The sequence below is a fragment of the Sapajus apella genome, unplaced genomic scaffold (assembly GCF_009761245.1).
Source record: "Sapajus apella isolate SASKATOON/1434 unplaced genomic scaffold, GSC_monkey_1.0 scaffold59, whole genome shotgun sequence".
Taxonomy (NCBI): Eukaryota; Metazoa; Chordata; class Mammalia; order Primates; family Cebidae; genus Sapajus; species Sapajus apella.
Genome location: NW_022436999.1, coordinates 5,474,729 through 5,491,791, shown reverse-complemented (window position 1 = coordinate 5,491,791; position 17,063 = coordinate 5,474,729). Strand labels below are relative to the sequence as shown.

The following is a 17,063-nucleotide window of genomic DNA, read 5'->3' as shown; positions in this document are numbered from 1 at the left end:
AAAAAAAAAAAAAAAAAAACCCCAAGTATAATAAAGTTGTCCAATCTCTGGAGCCGAATCTTAAACACTAGAAATCTATAACACTAGAAATCTATATAATCTATTCATAAGATTTAATAAAATAATTTTGAATTATAATGCAAAATAATTTGTTAGCTTAGCTATCTTAAGTCCTTTATGAAAAAGGTCAGTGAGGCAGGATTAACTGTATACATAAATATGTGCATAAATAACTACCTATAATTTATTATCATGTTTGTATAATTTTAGTTTTGTTTTTTGAGATGGAGTCTTGCTCCAGGCTGAGTGCAGTGGCATGATCACAGCTCACTGCAGCCTCTACCTCCTGGGCTCAAGCAATCCTACCTCAGCTTCCCAAGTAGCTGAGACCACAGATGTGTGCCACTATGCTCGGCTAATTTTGGTATTTTTTGTAGAGATGGGGGTTTCACCATGTTGCCCAGGCTGGTCTTGAACTCCTGAGCTCAAGTGATCTGCCTGCCTCAGCCTCCCAAAGTGTTGGCATTACAGTTGTGAGCCACAGCACCCAGCTAATAAGTGTTTTTTTATAAGAGCAAAACAAAAAACCCAGGCATGATTTTAAAAGCTAGCAAGAGTGGCTAAACTGTTATTTCAATATATTATATGATATAATTATTTAAAATAATAAATATAATGGCCTTTGTAGAATACATATATATTAATTTACAAACACACATAATAGTGTACAGTGTGAGTATATCAATGACCTCTATCTGAAAAACTGTACATTAGTAGACTGACAGAGTCAAAGTAGATGAATGGTGATTTGTAGGTAGAAGTTGCTATATATTTGATTGTTTTCTTTAAAATGTGCACAAGGCCAGGTGTGGTGGCTCATGCTTGTAATCCCAACACTTTGGAAGACCGCGGCGGGAGAAGTGCTTGAACTCAGGAATTCAAGATCAGCCTAGACAACATGGCAAGACCATCTCTATTAAAAATTTAAAGATTAGCAGGGTGTGATGGTGCACACATATAGTTCCAAGTACTTAGGAGGCTGAGACAGGAGGATTTCTTGAGCCTAGGAGGTGGAGGCTGCAATGAGTGGTGATCACACCACTGCACTCCAGCCTGGGTGACAAAGTGAGACTCTGTCTAAAATAAAATAAAATATACATTAATTAATTAATATTTTTCAAGGCCTATATTTGCCTCAGAAAGGAACTTCTCAACTGAAATCCTAATTCTCACTCAAAACAGCTGTCAGGTATCTTCCACTACTCTGACAAAAGGAATTTACACTCCTACTGAAAAGGTTGAGGATTAATTGGAGAATGGTAAAAGTGTTCTATGCTCACCTGGAAGACAGGTACTACTTGGGATATCCCATGTGGTTCCACTGGATCCTTCAGTAAGATGCAGAGGTAATAAATCACCTTTTGCTGTAAGAAAATAAATAGCAAGGTCTAAGTGAAAATCATTTTGCATTCTTTTTTTCCTTTTCTTTTTTTTTTCTTTTTTTGAGATGAAGTCTCACTCTGTTGCCCAGGCTGGAGTACAGTGGCACGATCTCGGCTCACTGCAACCTCCACCTCCCAGGTTCAAGCAATTTTCCTGCCTCAGCCTCCTGAGTAGCTGGGATTACAGTGTGAGCCACCACACCCGGCTAACTTTTTGTATTTTTAGTAGAGACAGGGTTTTACCATGTTGGCCAGGCTGCTCTGGAACTCCCGACTTCAGGTGATCCACCCACCTTGGCCTCCCAAAGCGCTGGGATTACAGGTGTGAGCCACCGGACCTGGCCACATTCCTTTTTCCCAAGGGAAGGCTCAACACTTTTTCATAAATGGTTATCTCTAAGTAGTAGAACACTTGATAGCTTTTGAAGTGGGAGAAAAGTATATTCTCATTCTTTAAATGAAAAAAGAGAGCCAGGAGTAGTGGCTCAGACCTGTAAACTAAACACTTTGGGGAGGCCACAGCAGGAGGATGGCTTGAGCCCAGGAATTCAAGACCAGCCTAGGCAATATAGTGAGACTCCATCTCTACAAAAAATAGAAAAAACGAGCTAAGCATGGTGGTACGCGCCTGTAGTCCCAGCTACTTGGGATGCTGAGGTGGGAGGATGGCTTAAGCCTGGGAATTTGAGACTGCAGTGAGCTGTGATCATGCCACTGCACTCCAGCCTGGGCAACAGAGTGAGACCCTGTCTCAAAAAAATTGAAAAAAGAAAGAGAAGGAAAAAATGCCAGTGACAATTTTGAAGATAAAGTTGAAATGTTAACTCCCTATCCATGAAAGCCTGCTGCATCTCTTTAAAAATAAAGTGATTTATCTGTTTAATGTCCACCATCACAGCAATCTCAAATTTTTCTTCCAAATTCCAACTTAAGGGCCCAAATCAGCTGAATGCAGTAGCTTACTTTTCACTTTTATTAAATGTATTTTATTAAATATGCCAGCCAAAAAGAAGACTCCAGTACTATAAGTAGTAGGGCAGAAGGTCTTCATGTTTAATTCTGTGACATTAAGTACTCTGGGTATTTAGGTATTAAGTTTAGATCTGGGAACATCCCTTGGGCTGGCTACCTCCTCCAGAGAGGCCTGTAATACTTACCTCTTAAATACTTACCATGTAAATAGCCTCATTGATGACAATATCCTTGACCTTGCCCATCTCTATGAAGGTAGTACTTTCTTTGCCTGAAGCATAAGATGAAGTCATCTGAATGCCAAGAGAATCAATGATTAACAGAGTCTCCTGGTCAATCTTCACAAAATGGAGATAACCAAGCAGACCTACGAGGGTGATGAAGATGGCAGCAGAGAGGATCATGCTGTTCTGAAGAGAGAGCCAGATACAGGCAGTAAGATTACCAAGTGGTCCTCTGCATATACCTGTGCTGTACAAGTCAACTTCAGGCAATGAAGAAAAAGGCCTTTCTTCTGTTGTTGGATGAGGCGAACATGCATGGAGGAAAAGGAAATTGCTTTTATTTGGGTTCTGAGGTGCTATGAAAGTATACAGTGAAACAGATCCAGACAACACATGGATAGGTCTGGGGAAAACCTCCATCAGCAAAATGTCCATCATCACAGCAATCTCAGAAATTTTTCTTCCAAAATTCCAACTTAAGGGCCCAAATCAGCTGAATGCAGTAGCTTACACCTGTAATTCCAGCTACTAGGGAGGCTGAGACAAAGGATCACTTGAGCCCAGGAGTTCAAGGCTGCAGTGTGCTATGATCATACAACTGCACTCTAGCTTGGGAACCAGAATAAGATACTGCCTCTTTAAAAAAAAGGATCCGGCCAAGCATGGTGGCTCATGCCTATAATGCCAGCACTTTGGGAGGCTAAGGTGGGCAGATCACAAGGTCAAGAGATTGAGACCATCCTAGCCAACATGGTGAAACCCTGTCTCTAACTAAAAATACAAAAAATTAGCTGGGCGTGTTGATGCACACCTGTAGTCCCAGCTACTTGGGAGATTGAGGCAAGAGAATTGCTTGAACCTGGGAGGCAGAGGTTGCAGTGAGCTAAGATCACTCCACTGCACTCCAGCCTGGTGACAGAGTGAGACTAGTCTCAAAAAAAAAAAAAAAAAGGACCAAAATATTTTCCTTTCACACTTTCTCAGCAGAATACAAGAGGGAGTTATGTCCTGATAAACTCATTGTAAGATGAAAATGCATTTAATATTGAGTTCTAGCACTAAATAAACTAAAATTTAAAAATGCATTTAATACACCTAACCTATCAAACATCAGAGCTTAGCCTAGCCTACCTTAAATGTGCTCAGAACACTTACATTAGCCTACAGTTGGGCAAATCATGTAACGCAAACCCTGTTTTATAGTAACGTGGAAAATCTCATGTAATTTATTCAATGCTGTACTTAAAGTGAAAAACAATGTTTGTATGGGTATTTTAAGTATAGTTTCTGACTGTGTATTATTTCTGCATCATACTAAAGTAAAAAAATCTAAGTCAAACCATCATAAGTCAGGAACCATTTGTATATAATACAGAATCATAGACTGAACAATTATGAAGTACTTAGCACAGTGTAGCCGATACTAGGCTTGCCTAATAAACAGCCACCCACCCGCCCCAATTGAACTAGGGAGTGAATCATGATTGGTTCCTAGTCCTGTGACACAACTCTGCCAATGAGATGTGAGGGGAGATCTGCTGGAGGGGCTTCTGGAAAACTTGAGTTCATCTTTAAAAATCTACAGAAGAGAAGTTCCCTTCATCGTGAGGTTTACATACCTGGAACTACTATGGCCTCTGCCAGACCCAGTGGAGAGCTAGAGGACGCTAAGGGTGGAAGTGCAGTTTCTGCACTTGGAGGACCAAATGGAGGACAAGTAGAGTACATAGGGTGTCAGCAGTAAGATTACAAGAGCTGGAATCAAATGAGTCTCTATGTGAACTTGGGAGCCCTCCTACCTTATGACTTCTTGTTAATAGAAAATGTCCTTCTCTATTAACGCTATTTTAGTTTTTCTGTGACTTACAGTTGACTAAGTGATGTGTTAAGGTGTCTATTATTTATTCCCTTGATTCTAAGACACATGTACAATCTTCAACATTTCTGAAGTTAAAATGTGTTTTCCTATTGGTGTGTTTCTTTCATGTGGCATTATTTTATCTTTTTTTACCAGAAGCTATTATTTAGAAGGCTGGCACAGGAAAAAAAATTATTGATGACATAAAATCAAAGAAATTTGGTAATTTTGGACTGCATTCCTGGAGGGCAGGAAATGTCTTATTATTCTTTGTACTGACAAGATGCCCTCCTTTGTCTACCTCTAGTCAGGCTCCTGTAAGCCCTCTAGGCTCTGACCTTGACATCTTTGTTGGGCCTGCACTGCCCACCCAGCTGCAGCAAGAATCTTGCTGAATCAGTTTAGAAAGAACTCCTACCCTTGGTATTTGATCAGCCTGGCCTGCCTTCAGCAAGAATCCTGTCAAGTCAGTTTAGCCAGAATCCCACCTTGCCCCTCATGTTTCCTTTGAGTAATTTTCTATCCACTGATTCCCACCCTGCTCCTTGACTATAAATCTCCACTTGTTCATGCTGTATTCAGAACTGAGGAATTTGGAATTCTCTACTGAAGTCTCTTTTCCCCTATTGTAGTTGTTCCTGAATAAAATCTGTTTTTTTACCACTTCAACTACTCACTAGCTCTGGTTTTCTTTGATGGTCTCTTTCTACTTCCTTATACTTAACCCATAGTGTTAGATCAGGGATCTGCAAACTATTTGGGCCTGTGGTCTGGTTTTGTCTGGTCCATCTCAAGCGAAGAATGATTTTTAAGTTTTTATAGGGCTGTAGAAAGAAAGAAAAGAATATTATAAGACAGACCCACAGAACCTGCTATATTTACTATCTAGTCTTTTAAAGAAAATGTTTGGGCCAGGCGTGGTGGCTCACGCCTAGAATCCCCACACTTTGGGAGGCCAATATAGGGGGATTGTTTGAGGCTAAGAATTCAAGACCAGCCTGGGCAACATAATGAGACCCCATCTCTACAAAAAATACAAAAATCAGCCAGGTGTGGCAGCACACACTTGTAGTCCCAGCTACTCAGGAGGCTGAGATAAGAGGATCACTTGAGTCCAAGAGACTGAGGCTGCAGTGAGGGGTATTCATACCACTACACTCCAGCTTAAGGAAACAGAGTGAGAACCTGACTCAAAAAAAAAGAAAGAAAAAGTTTGCTGATCTCTGTGCTATTTGTTGATTGATGAATGGAGGATTCTGTACTGGGTCTCTGATGAACCAAAAAGATCTGATTTTGCAATTAAGATTAATTGCACTGAATAAGCATTATGAAGAATGGAGAGGAATACAATTTGGCCTTGACCCTTACAGATTTATTAAAGGCAAGATTAATACATAGAAAATATTCTGGAGGATACTCTGATACTGACTACAAGTGCCAAAGGAAAAGTCTTTTTTTTATAAAAAAGAAAGAAAAGATATAAAAGCACACAAGAATATATCCCATCACATCCAAGGAAATAGGATTTAATTGGTGCAGGGGAGGTGGTGGTTAGTGACCATTCTAATTAGTTGAAAGGGAAGGGAGAAGCACATTCCAGGTTGGAATAAACAAAGGAACAACCTGGAACTTTAATAGAACTGTGAACTCAAAAACATGAAGGGATTAAGGACAGTAAATCCTTAGGGATTTGATCCATGCCAGTTTTCCAAAGAAAGCAATCCATGCCTAGAACTTCATTACTACCTGCATTTTTTTTACTTCATTTTTCTGTATAGAATTCAAACAATTCAATATTCATTTGAGTTGGTATTAAGCTGTACGTTTGAATGAATTCCTTCAATCAGACTTCTTCTCATTCCAGATATTCACTACTCTCATAAACAGTTTTGAATAGGAAAAGTAAGAAATTTTGGCACACAGAGCCCTTAGGAAGTGTTGCAGTAGAGTTTAAAGGAAGATGAGGTCACTAAATCCTGGGCACTTGATAGGGGTGAGCAGCGTACACCAGGATGAGAGACGTAAGTACAGAGGGGACCTGGCATAAAAGCAGGCTTTTATTTTTAAATTTTGCCTAAGATCAGCCATACAATGGTATAAAGGAAAAAAAAGGGTCTTGGAGTCAGAAAGCCCTGGGTTTGAAGCCCAGATATGCCATTTACTGCTTTGAGACTTTTGGTAAGTCATTATTCTTTGTAAGCCTTGGTTTTCTTCATTCTAGGGCTGAAGTAAGGAATTCAGTAAAGCATCCGGCACTCAGTGGGCATTTAATAAATATCTATTTCCTCCTCCTCCTCACGTGACCACATACATAGGCTATAACAACTCAGGCTAGTACTAAAATTCAACTATACTATATTTTAAGTGCTGGGGGGGATGTGAAATCCATTTAAACATTTTAACTGGATTTTGAACAAAATGTTTTTTTTTTTTTTTTTTTTTTGAGACAGAGTCTCCCTTTGTCGCCAAGCCTAGAGTGTAGTGGCACGATCTTGGCTCACTGCTACCTCTGCCTCCTGGGTTCAAATGATTCTCCTGCCTCGGTCTCCCAAGTACCTGGGACTACAGGCATGTGCCACCACGCCCAGCTAATTTTTGTATTTTACAAATACAAAACACATGGTGATACAAATACAAATACATAGTGAGACACAGTTTCACCATGTTGGCCAGGCTGGTCTCAAACTCCTGACCTCAAGTGATCCACCTGCTTCGGTCTCCCAAAGTGCTAGGTTACAGGCATGAGCTACCCGCCTGCCTGAACAGACTTTTAGATAGTTTTCTACAATTAGGGCAGTCTTAATTCTGCATATTTCTATGCTAAATTAACATACTCTGAAATATGCTTTGACAGCAAAAAAGCTAATGGATGCAGTAATGGAAACAGTATCCAAGTTACAGAAATAAATAGCCCTGCGGTACTTAACTCAGATCAGATCACTTCTGGGATAATACATTCAATTCAGGCACTACATATGAAACTAGAACTCATCCCGAAAAGGCAATTAGGATAATTCTTCTTATTTGAGAGCTGTTACAAAGTTACGGCATTTAACCCTCACAGTATCATGAAGCTGTTATGGCAGGCATGAATTCTATTTTAGAGATGTAGAAAATTGAGGCTCAGAGAAAACAGGAATGAATCTAGAAACTGAGCACAGATACCACACACGTCCAAAATTTCATAATCCTTTAGAAAGTACTTAAAATTGGGGGAGAGTTTGGGAGGAGAGAGGGTTAAACTGTATTGAAAAACAGATTAGGAAGAACTATAACATTGTATACACACAGATACACAAGTGTACACTGAGGAGGCAAAGACAGTTTGTGGAAGACTAGATAAGGTATTGTTAGCAGCACTGCCTTTGAGGAGCAGAAGTGATAGACGAGGAAGACCCACTTAGTAGTTCCCTGATCTCTTGGAATTAAATTACTACGAGCCTATATTACATAGAACACGTGGAAGTTAAAGTTTTAGACCGTCGTGCAAGAACTAGATGTATGCTGGGTGAACACACCGAGCAGAGCACAGACACGGAGGGGGAATGTACTGTCCAGGAGCACACATTCACCAAACGTCATTTAAAGAGCTGTCCAGCATCGGAATGGCGTCCCCAAAACCCGTGGGTTCCCGCCCTCTGGTCCTACCACTGCAGGAGGGGCCCACCAGAGATCTGGGCTCGATCAAAGATCCCAAAGATCCTCCCAAAGCCGAACCCCCTCCTCCAGGCGCGCGGAGGGGCCGACCAGCCATTACCTCGCAGAGGCTGAAGAGTCCGTAGGCCGCCAGCCACACCGTGCAGGTGACAGCGGTGAGCGAACGCAGCGAGAGCTGAGGGCAGCTGAGGCAGAACTCCCGGCAGGACGGGGAGTAGTAGCGGCGCTGCAGGGCCAGGCGGCCGCCGCAGATATCCGAAAAGCTCCGCTCATCCTCCATAACTGGCTTGCCGGCACTCGGCTGCCCGCACAGCACCGCGGTCGCCCGCTCTCCCAGTCTCGCCTGCTCCAGACCCGCTTCCGGCAGTCGCGTCACCTCGCCCCGCCCCTAAGCCCGCGCAGCCTCAGTTGTGCGTCAAGAGCCCTGCTGCGGTGTGAGGCTGTGCGTTGTTCCCGGCCGGCCTTGGCCCAGCTTCTATAATTGTCTTCGTACAAAGCTTGTTGGGGGCAACAATTCAGCGGACAGATTAAAACACTTTTAGGCCGGGCGCCTTGGCTCACGCCTCCAGCGCTTTGGGAGGCCAAGGCGGAAGGATCGCTGGAGCCTGGGAGGTCGAGGTTGCAGCGAGCCGAGATCATGCCACTGCTCTTCAGCCTGGGCGACAGAGCGAGACCCTCTCTCGAAACAAACCCATAGTTTGTTTTTGTTTTTGTTTTGAGATGGAGTGGCGCAAACTCGGCTCACTGCAACATCTGTTCCCTGGGTTCAAGCGATTCTCCTGCCTCAGCCTCTGAGTAGCTAGGATTACAGGCGCCCACCACCACGCCTGGCTGATTTTTGTATTTTTAGTAGAGATGGGGTTTCACCATGTTGGCCAGGCTGGTCTCGAACTGCTGACCTCAGGTGATCCGCCCACCTCGGCCTCTCAAAGTGCTGAGTTTACAGGTGTAAGCCACTGAACCCGGCCCAAACCAACAGTTTTAATCGTACTTTTGCTCAGCAAGCTGATTTCTTTAAGCCAGAGTGAGCCACAAGGAGACAGTGCACCAGTATTCATTCCACTTACTCTTTTCCTGTGCCAGGTAATTTGAGGTGCCGAGGATGTAGCGGTGAACGATGTTGATGACAGTCTCTGCCCTCGAGTAGCTTCCTTTCTAGTAGGAGACGATATGGAAATAACTTAGAAGAGTGTCGCTGGCAATACTATGCTGATTGGCAGGAATGGACTGAGGACTTTACATAGGACAGTCAGGGGAAGTCTCTGAGTAAGAGGACACTGGAGTTACAAGGGTAAGGAGACTGACAGGACTGAAGAGCTCTGGAGGAGGACTTTGCCGGAAAGAAAGACCAGGAAAGGCAAAGCTCTGGAAGCTGGAACAAGCTTGGCTTATTGAAATAATCAAAAGGCCCGAAAGGTTGGTGTATGCGGGAAACTGTTGGAAGGTGGGGAGGTAGGTAGGGGTCAGATCCAAGAGGATCTTGTAGGGTCTGTTAAGGAGTTTGGATTTCACTGCCTGGGAGTTCTCTTTCCTAAACGACCAGTTGGAAGGTGGTAGACAGGCAAGACCTGGCTGGGAAGTAAGCAGGAGTGGCAGATGCAGAAGAAATGGATAATAAAATTACTAAACTCGTGAGTAATAGTGGCTTGCGGATTCCATTTTTACTTTTGATGTGGCCCAGGAGTGGCTGTGTGGACTGTCGAAACACTTGTGATGGGCTGCGCGCAGTGGCTGATGCCTGTAATCCCAGCACTTTGGGAGGCCAAGCAGCGCAGATCACTTGGGTCAGGAGTTCAAGACCAGCCTGGCCAACATGGTGAAACCCTGTCTCTACTAAAAATTTTTTAAAAATTAGCTGGGCATGGTGGCACATGCCTGTAATCCCAGCTGCTCAGGTGGCAGGAGAATCACTTGAACTTAGGAGTTTAAGACCTGCCTGCGCAACATAGCAAGACTGTGTCTATATTAATTTGAAAAATAAAAATAAAGGTCATAAAGGTCTCACCAGCTTTAAGTCTCTCTGATGAAAGTCAGGTTTTGTTTCTTCATATTCATTCAGGATTTTGTTTCCCTTTTTTTCTAAAAGATTTCTTCAAGCATTTCTTTATTTTTCCAGTTTTTTTTTCTGTGCCCTCAATCTGACAATTAATACACCCCTTTTATTCGTCTCTTCTCACACTTCTATAAAGAACTACCTGAGACTGGGTAATTAATAAAGAAAAGAGGTTTAATTGATTCACAGTTCCACATGGCTGGGGAGGCCTCAGGAAACTTACAATCATGGTGGAAGGCAAAGGAGAAGCAAGATGTGCCTTACATGGCAGCAGGAGGGGAGGGGGGACATGCCACATTTTTAAACCATCAGATCTTGTAAGAGAACTCACCCAGTATCATGAGAACAGCGTGGGGGAAATCCACCTCTATGATCCAATCACCTCCCACCGGGTCCCTCCCCTAACAAGTGAGGATCACAATTCAACATGAGATTTAGGTAGGCACACAGAGCCAAACCAGATCACTGCTTTTACTATCACATATATCAGTATTTTATAATTTTAAAAGTGGTATTTGCTTACTGTGGAAAATTTGAAAAATACAGAAAAGAAAAAAATGTAAACCGCCCATATTCCCACCACTCAGAGATAAGTACTGTTAATGTTTTGGGGAAGCCTGTAGTCCTGGATTTCTTAACTTGGGCTCCATGGATAGAATCGGTGTTTCATTTTTAGGTCCATAACTTCTAATTCACATTTAACATTAGGCCAGGCGCAGTGGCTCACACCTGTAATCCAAGCACTTTGGAGGCCAAGGCAGGCAGATCACCTGAGGTCGGGAGTTCAAGAGCAGCCTAACCGACGTGGTGAAACCCAGTCTTTAAAAAAATAAATAAATAATAAAAATAAAAATAAAATTTAACATTTCTTTTGATTATGAATATAGGCAAAAAACTAGTATTGTAGAGCTTGTGATTTTTGTCACTGACAGAAATCACAGATATTTTTACAATAATTGTTTCAAAATGTCAAAATTGCAATGATTATTAGATCCACCACTAGATATTGTTTTTAATGTGTCAGTAAAGAAAAACATATCACTATAACACATTTTTAACAATATTTTGATAACTGTATTTTAATGTAGTTGATTTTCTTAGCAGTCCCATGTATTTATACACTTTAAAACATTATTGTAATAAATGTTTTAAATGTGTTTCACCAGACTTCCAGAGGGTCTACAATACAAAAAAGGTTAAGAACCTGTATAGGCTAAGAAGTTTCTTTTTTTTTTTTTTTTTAATGACAAGATGACAAGGTCTTGCTCTTCACCCAAAGTGGAGCGCAGCAGTGGTACAGTCACGGGTCACTGTGGTCTCAACCTCCTGGGCTCAAGAGATCCTCCCACCTCAGCCCCCTAAGGGGTATCTGAGGGAGGTTCTGTAACCAATCCCCCACTAATATAGAGGGACAACTGTATATAACACCTTAAACAAAAGGAAGGAGGTTTAGGGCTTCAGTGGGAACACATGGAAAGTTCCATTGGGCTTTTTGATGCCAAATGAAGCTGAATTAGGACTTTCTGGTGCTAACCCTCAGTTTTTTTCCCCAATCAGAAAAATTCCTCAGAGGAAATCTCAGAAGTTTGTCACAGTCCTGGAGGCTGGGAAGTCCAGGATCATGTTGCCTGCAGATTTGGTGTCTGGTGATAGCCCATTTCATAGATGACACATTCCTGCTGTGTCCTCACATGGTACAAGGGGCAAGGCAGCTCTCTGGGCACTTTTTTTTCTGTACAAGAGCACTGGAAAGAAAACAACAAAACAAAATACAAACAGTTTGATTCTCCTGTTGTTTCTCACAACACAGAAAGCTTCTGTGACCAAGTGTATGGGGGGGTTTCCCCACACACCAAGCAAGCAATTCAATTCTGACACTGTCCACCTAGAAGTCATGTCAGGTCCCACAGAACTTGTCAACAGCTCAGTCCTACAAAAGTGCCCCTGACTTGAGACATCAGTCACAAGTCCAAGCTTCTGGAACTTCCCACCAACCAGCCATTAATTGGCATTCCCACAACGCTCCTTTTGGGTTCAGTTAATTTCCTATTAAACTCTGTCTTTGCTGCAACTCCTGCTGTTCTCAGTGGTTCTTTTCAGGGCAGCAGGCAAGAAAAACTGGTTAGGCTGTGACACCTGTGCCACTTGCTCATGAAGGTTCACAGAACTCTGGGAAACACTTGACTTATGCTTCCTCGTTTATTATAATGCATATTTTAAAGGATACAAATGAATAGCCAAATGAAGAGATACATAGAGGGAGGTCTGGGAAGGTCCTGAGCTCAGGCACTTTTGTCCCCATGGAGTTGGGGTGCACTACCTTCCCTGTGCCCCATATGTGGAAGTCCCCTGGAAGTCCCCTGAACTCAGTTCTTTTGGGTTTTTATGGAGGCTTCATTATGTAGGCCTGGTTGATTAAATCATTGGCTTTTGGTGGCCAACTCAACCTTCAGCCCCTCTTCCCCTTCCGGAAGGTGTGTGTTGGTGGGGGCAGGGGTGTGTGAATTTCAAGCCTCTGAGTTGATTGGTTCTCCTGGCAACAAGCCCCTAAGCCTGTGGTTATCTAGGGACTTTACAAAACTCACCTCCTTAACATAAATTCAGGTGTAGTTGAAAGAGGCTCCTTATAAATAACTAGAGCCTTTCTCCTTTATTGCTCCAGAGCTGTTTCAGAAACCAAGAACAAAAGGCCAATTTTTTTTTTTTTTTTGAGATGGAGTCTCACTCTTTCACAGAGGCTGGAGTGCAGTGGCGCAATCTTGTTTCACTGCAACCTTCACCTCCCGGGTTCAAGCAGTTCTCCTGCCTCAGCCTCCTGAGTAGCTGAGATTACAGGCATGCGCCACCATGCCCAGCTAATTTTTGTATTTTTAGTAGAAATGGGGTTTCACCATGTTGGTCAGGGTGGTCTCGAACTTCTGATCTCGTGACCTGCCCACCTCAGCCTCCCAAAGTGATGGGATTACAGGCGTGAGCCACTGCGCTTGGCAAAAGGCCAAATATTTTAACAAAACATATTCTTGAGGAGGAGAAGAGGAAGGGGGTGGGAATCTGCTACAGGCTGGCGCTAATGGGACTGATAGCTCCAGCTTTCGGAGGACAGAAGTTTCTTGGCCTTGGAGAAAGGGCGAGTCTGCACAAAGCCCCTGGAAGCGCTGAGAGATTGAGAGGCACACGCTTCCCTGGTGAGCCTCGTCTCTTCCTTTCGACCTTGGGAGGGATGAAGGGAATGAGGAGAGGAGAAGGGCCAATGGAGGAAGCAGAATGCCTAGTCAAGGGCCGCTTGGGTGCTGCTTTTCCCCAGGGCTGCCTCCACTCCTGTGGCTTTTTCAAGGGTTGTCAGCCAGAGGCAGAGGCACCAGCCTGTGGTCTGGCACCATGCTATTGAATGGCTATTCGAGGATCCACATTCCCTGAGAAACCTTTGCAGAATTTTAAGTAATGAAATATAACATGACTGACTCCATTTTGCTTCTAGTTTTATAAGCTAAATTGTTTGGGTTTGTTTTTTTGTTTTAATATTCCAGTGCAAAGGCCAAGATAGCTGTAAGAGGAATTTAGTTTATAGCTAAACTTTGAGGCAAGGAGAACTGACCCCCTTCCTTGTTCGGAGATTGAGGCCACATTCATGCAACGTGGTTAAAATTATGGTAGGGGCTTGAACTTTGCTGAAGAATTTTGGTAAGGGCTTGAACACAGTTAAACAACCATCTGCTGTTGCTTCTTCTGTTTACCGTAAGTTTCTTACTGCCCCAAAGTCACATAATGGAGGTCTCAAGATTATAACTTCCTCTACTACTCCTATAGATAACCTCACTATTGTGAAACCTAAAGAACTAGCCTTGGAAATCCTTTTCAGATTCAGCATTTCAGTAAATCAATGGAGACCACCTGGTCCTGAGACCACCCACAGTTCCTGGGAACTGACTTAGCTGTACAAAGACAGTTTTAGATGCCCCTGTGATTTCATCCCCAACCAATCAATTATTTCAGTTCCCCAGCTCCCTGCCTCTCAAAGTACCCTTAAAAAACCTTAGCCTCCAAATTGTTGGAGAGAGGGGTTTGAGAAATTTCTCCCTGTTCTCCTCACGTGGCTTAACCCTACCTACAATTATTAAACTCTTTCTTTAGTATAACTTCTGCTGTTCTCAATGGTTTTTTCAGGGCAGCAGGGCAGAATAACCCATCAGGCTATGACACCTGTGCCGTGTGCTCATGAAAGGCCACCAGCTGCTGGAGCCCTACCTGATGGTGTGGATGAGGTGCACGTGGGCCAGACCAGCGCCAATGGAGGATCACCAAACCCGTGCACCCCAAGGAGCTCTGCACTAACACCACTGAAGGCGGCCATCATCCATAAGCTGCCCCGGAGCTATGACCACTTCATGTCAACATGTACCCTGTAATTCTATCGCTGGTAAGCCCTACTTTGTATGGGTTGCAAATAAAGAATACCCAATTGGAAAAACAAAAGGCAAGCAGGTTTTATTCCTGCCCATGAATAGAGGAGAGAGCTCTTGCTCTAAAGCAGCGTTCCCCAAACTTTTTGGCAGCAGGAACCAGTTTCATGTAAGACAGTTTTTCCACAGACCCTGGTGGGGGGGTTGGTTTTGGGATGATTTAAGTGCATTACGTTTATTGTGCCCTGTATTGCTATTATTACATTGTAATATATAATGGAATAATTATACAACTCACCATAATATAGAATCAGTGAGAGCCCTGAACTTGTTTTCCTGCAACTAAATGTCCCATCTGTGGGTGATGGGAGACAGTGACAGATCATCAGGCATTAGATTCTCATAAGGAGCATGCAACCTAGATCCGTCACATGCATAGTTCACAATAGGGTCCACAATAGGAGAATCTAATGCCGCTGCTGATCTGACAGGAGGCAGAGCTCAGGTATTAATGCCAGTGATGGGGAGTGGCTGTAAATACATATGAAGCTTCACTGGCTGGCTTGCCCACCTGCTATTCACCTCCTGCTGTGCAGCTTGGTTTCTAACAGGCCACAAGCCAGTACTAGTCAATGGCCCTGGATTGGGGGCCCCTGCTCTAAAGACACGTTCTCCCAGAGCTATGCGAAGCTGAGGAATTTTATGGAGTTAGATGTGGGCAGGGGAAGTATGTAAACATGTGCAGGGAGCCCACGATCACAAACATGCATCTTCATACAATGCATGTCCAGAAAATGGTGGGGATTTCCTTCTATGGGTGGGATTTTAATACGATGATGATATCTTAATGATCTAAAGGTAACAAGGAGCTGCCGGTTCTGGTTGGCACCAATTTTGCACAAGCCTTATCTTCCTCTGGTAATTGACAAAGGGTTCTGAAGCTCCTGGGGCTTCTCAGGCCATCTGGAATTCTTTTAAGCAAAGTACCTACAGATAAAAAGACTAGAAAAACACTGTTTAGAAAAAATAATGAGCTTTCACAGCTGTTTATTGTTTAGAAAATAGGCTGGGTGCGGTGGCTCACGCCTATAATCCCAGCACTTTGGGAGGCCAGGAGTTTGAGACCAGCTTGGCCAATGTTGTGAGACCCACCATCTCTACTAAAAATACAAAAAAAAACTTCAGCCAGGTGTGATGGCTGACACCCGTAATCCCAGCTACTTGGGAAGCTGAGGCACAACAATCTCTTGAACCCAGGAGGTGGAGGTTACAGTGAGCCGAGATTGAGCCACTGCACTCCTGGCTGACAGAGGGAGACTCAAAAAAAAAAAGAAAAAAAGGGGGGGGGGAGGGAGGGAGAGAGGGAGAGAGGGAGAGAGAGAGAGAGAGAAAGGAGGGGAGAGAGAGAGAGAAAGAAAGAAGAAAATAATGAGCTTTCCTAGCTATATTTGTAGGGCTGCCTTGTTAACAATTCCAGTGTGGACTAAAAGGAAGAAGCTGAGGCAAAATTAATATAACTAGAGAATTTATTTGGGGCAAGCTTGAGGATTGCAACATAGGAGCATAGATTCAAAAGATTGCTCTGAGCTATTTTTTTTTCACTGGGAGCTGCTGTGCATGGCTGGCATGGTCAACATCCTGGACACCTTCCAAGGCTGGCTGAACCTGCAGCCAGAGGGTAAAGTATTTGTGGTAATAACCCCAGTAGGGCAGGACATGGTGGCTCAAGCCTGTAATCCCAGGTACTTAGGAGGCTGAGGTGAGAGGATCATTTGAGACCAGGAGTTTAAGACCAGCCTGGGCAACATGGTGAGGTCCTGTCTCTAAAATAAAAATTAGCCAGGAGTGGTAGTGCACACCTGTGGTTCCAGCTACTTGGAAGGCTAAGGTGGGGGATTTCTTGAGGTGGGGGAGTTCAAGGCTACAATGAGCTATGATTGCACCACTGTACTCCAGCATGGGTGACAGAAAGAGACCCTATCTCCAAACCCACCCCTCTCCCCCACCAATAAAACAGATCAATGGAAACAAAATTATGCTTGTTTAATGGAAGCAAGATTATGGAAACAGATACCTGAGGCAGCCCACCTACTGCTCTTACTGCAGGAAGTTTATCTGGGGAGTATTTGGGAAACAGGGTTATCAGTGCCAAGTGTGTTGCCCATAAATGCGGCCATCATCTAAAACTTTACAGCCTGTATTTGCCAAAACAATATTAACCAAGAAGATTCAAACATTGCCAAACAGAGGTTCAGAATCTCATACAAGTGCAGCATCCACAACTACAAATCACACCACTTTGCAATCACTGTAGTGCCCTGCTTTGGGGGATAATGGGTCTTCATTTCTGAAGGCTCTAGTGTCATGTGAAACTTTGATGGAAGAAATTTGTTATAATTTTCTTTCTTTCTCTTTCTTTCTTTCTTTCTTTCTTTCTTTCTTTCTTTCTTTCTTTCT

The 17,063-nt window shown here is 43.3% G+C and overlaps 1 protein-coding gene and 1 long non-coding RNA gene across 4 annotated transcripts in view; both read right to left on the bottom strand.

Annotated features, from left to right (window-relative positions):
* PIGH (phosphatidylinositol glycan anchor biosynthesis class H) overlaps positions 1-8,533 on the bottom strand; it is a 10,695-nt gene extending 2,162 nt beyond the window's left edge. Inside the window, exons 1-3 of one of the 3 annotated variants that reach the window (XM_032245835.1) lie at positions 8,254-8,533; positions 2,615-2,824; positions 1,341-1,424 (exon numbers count right to left, since the gene is read on the bottom strand). In XM_032245835.1, coding sequence (XP_032101726.1) covers positions 1,341-1,424; positions 2,615-2,824; positions 8,254-8,433 — 474 coding nt within the window. In that variant the 5' untranslated portion in view covers positions 8,434-8,533. Of the gene's footprint in view, positions 1-1,340; positions 1,425-2,614; positions 3,220-8,253 lie in introns of those variants that run through there. The other 2 variants (XM_032245836.1, XM_032245834.1) reach the window with 2 other exon arrangements.
* Positions 8,534-11,457: 2,924 nt separating this feature from the next.
* Positions 11,458-17,063, bottom strand: part of LOC116528549 — a 9,306-nt gene continuing 3,700 nt past the window's right edge. Inside the window, exon 2 of the long non-coding RNA XR_004259085.1 lies at positions 11,458-11,555. This is a non-coding gene — a long non-coding RNA (uncharacterized LOC116528549). The remainder of the gene's footprint in view (positions 11,556-17,063) is intronic.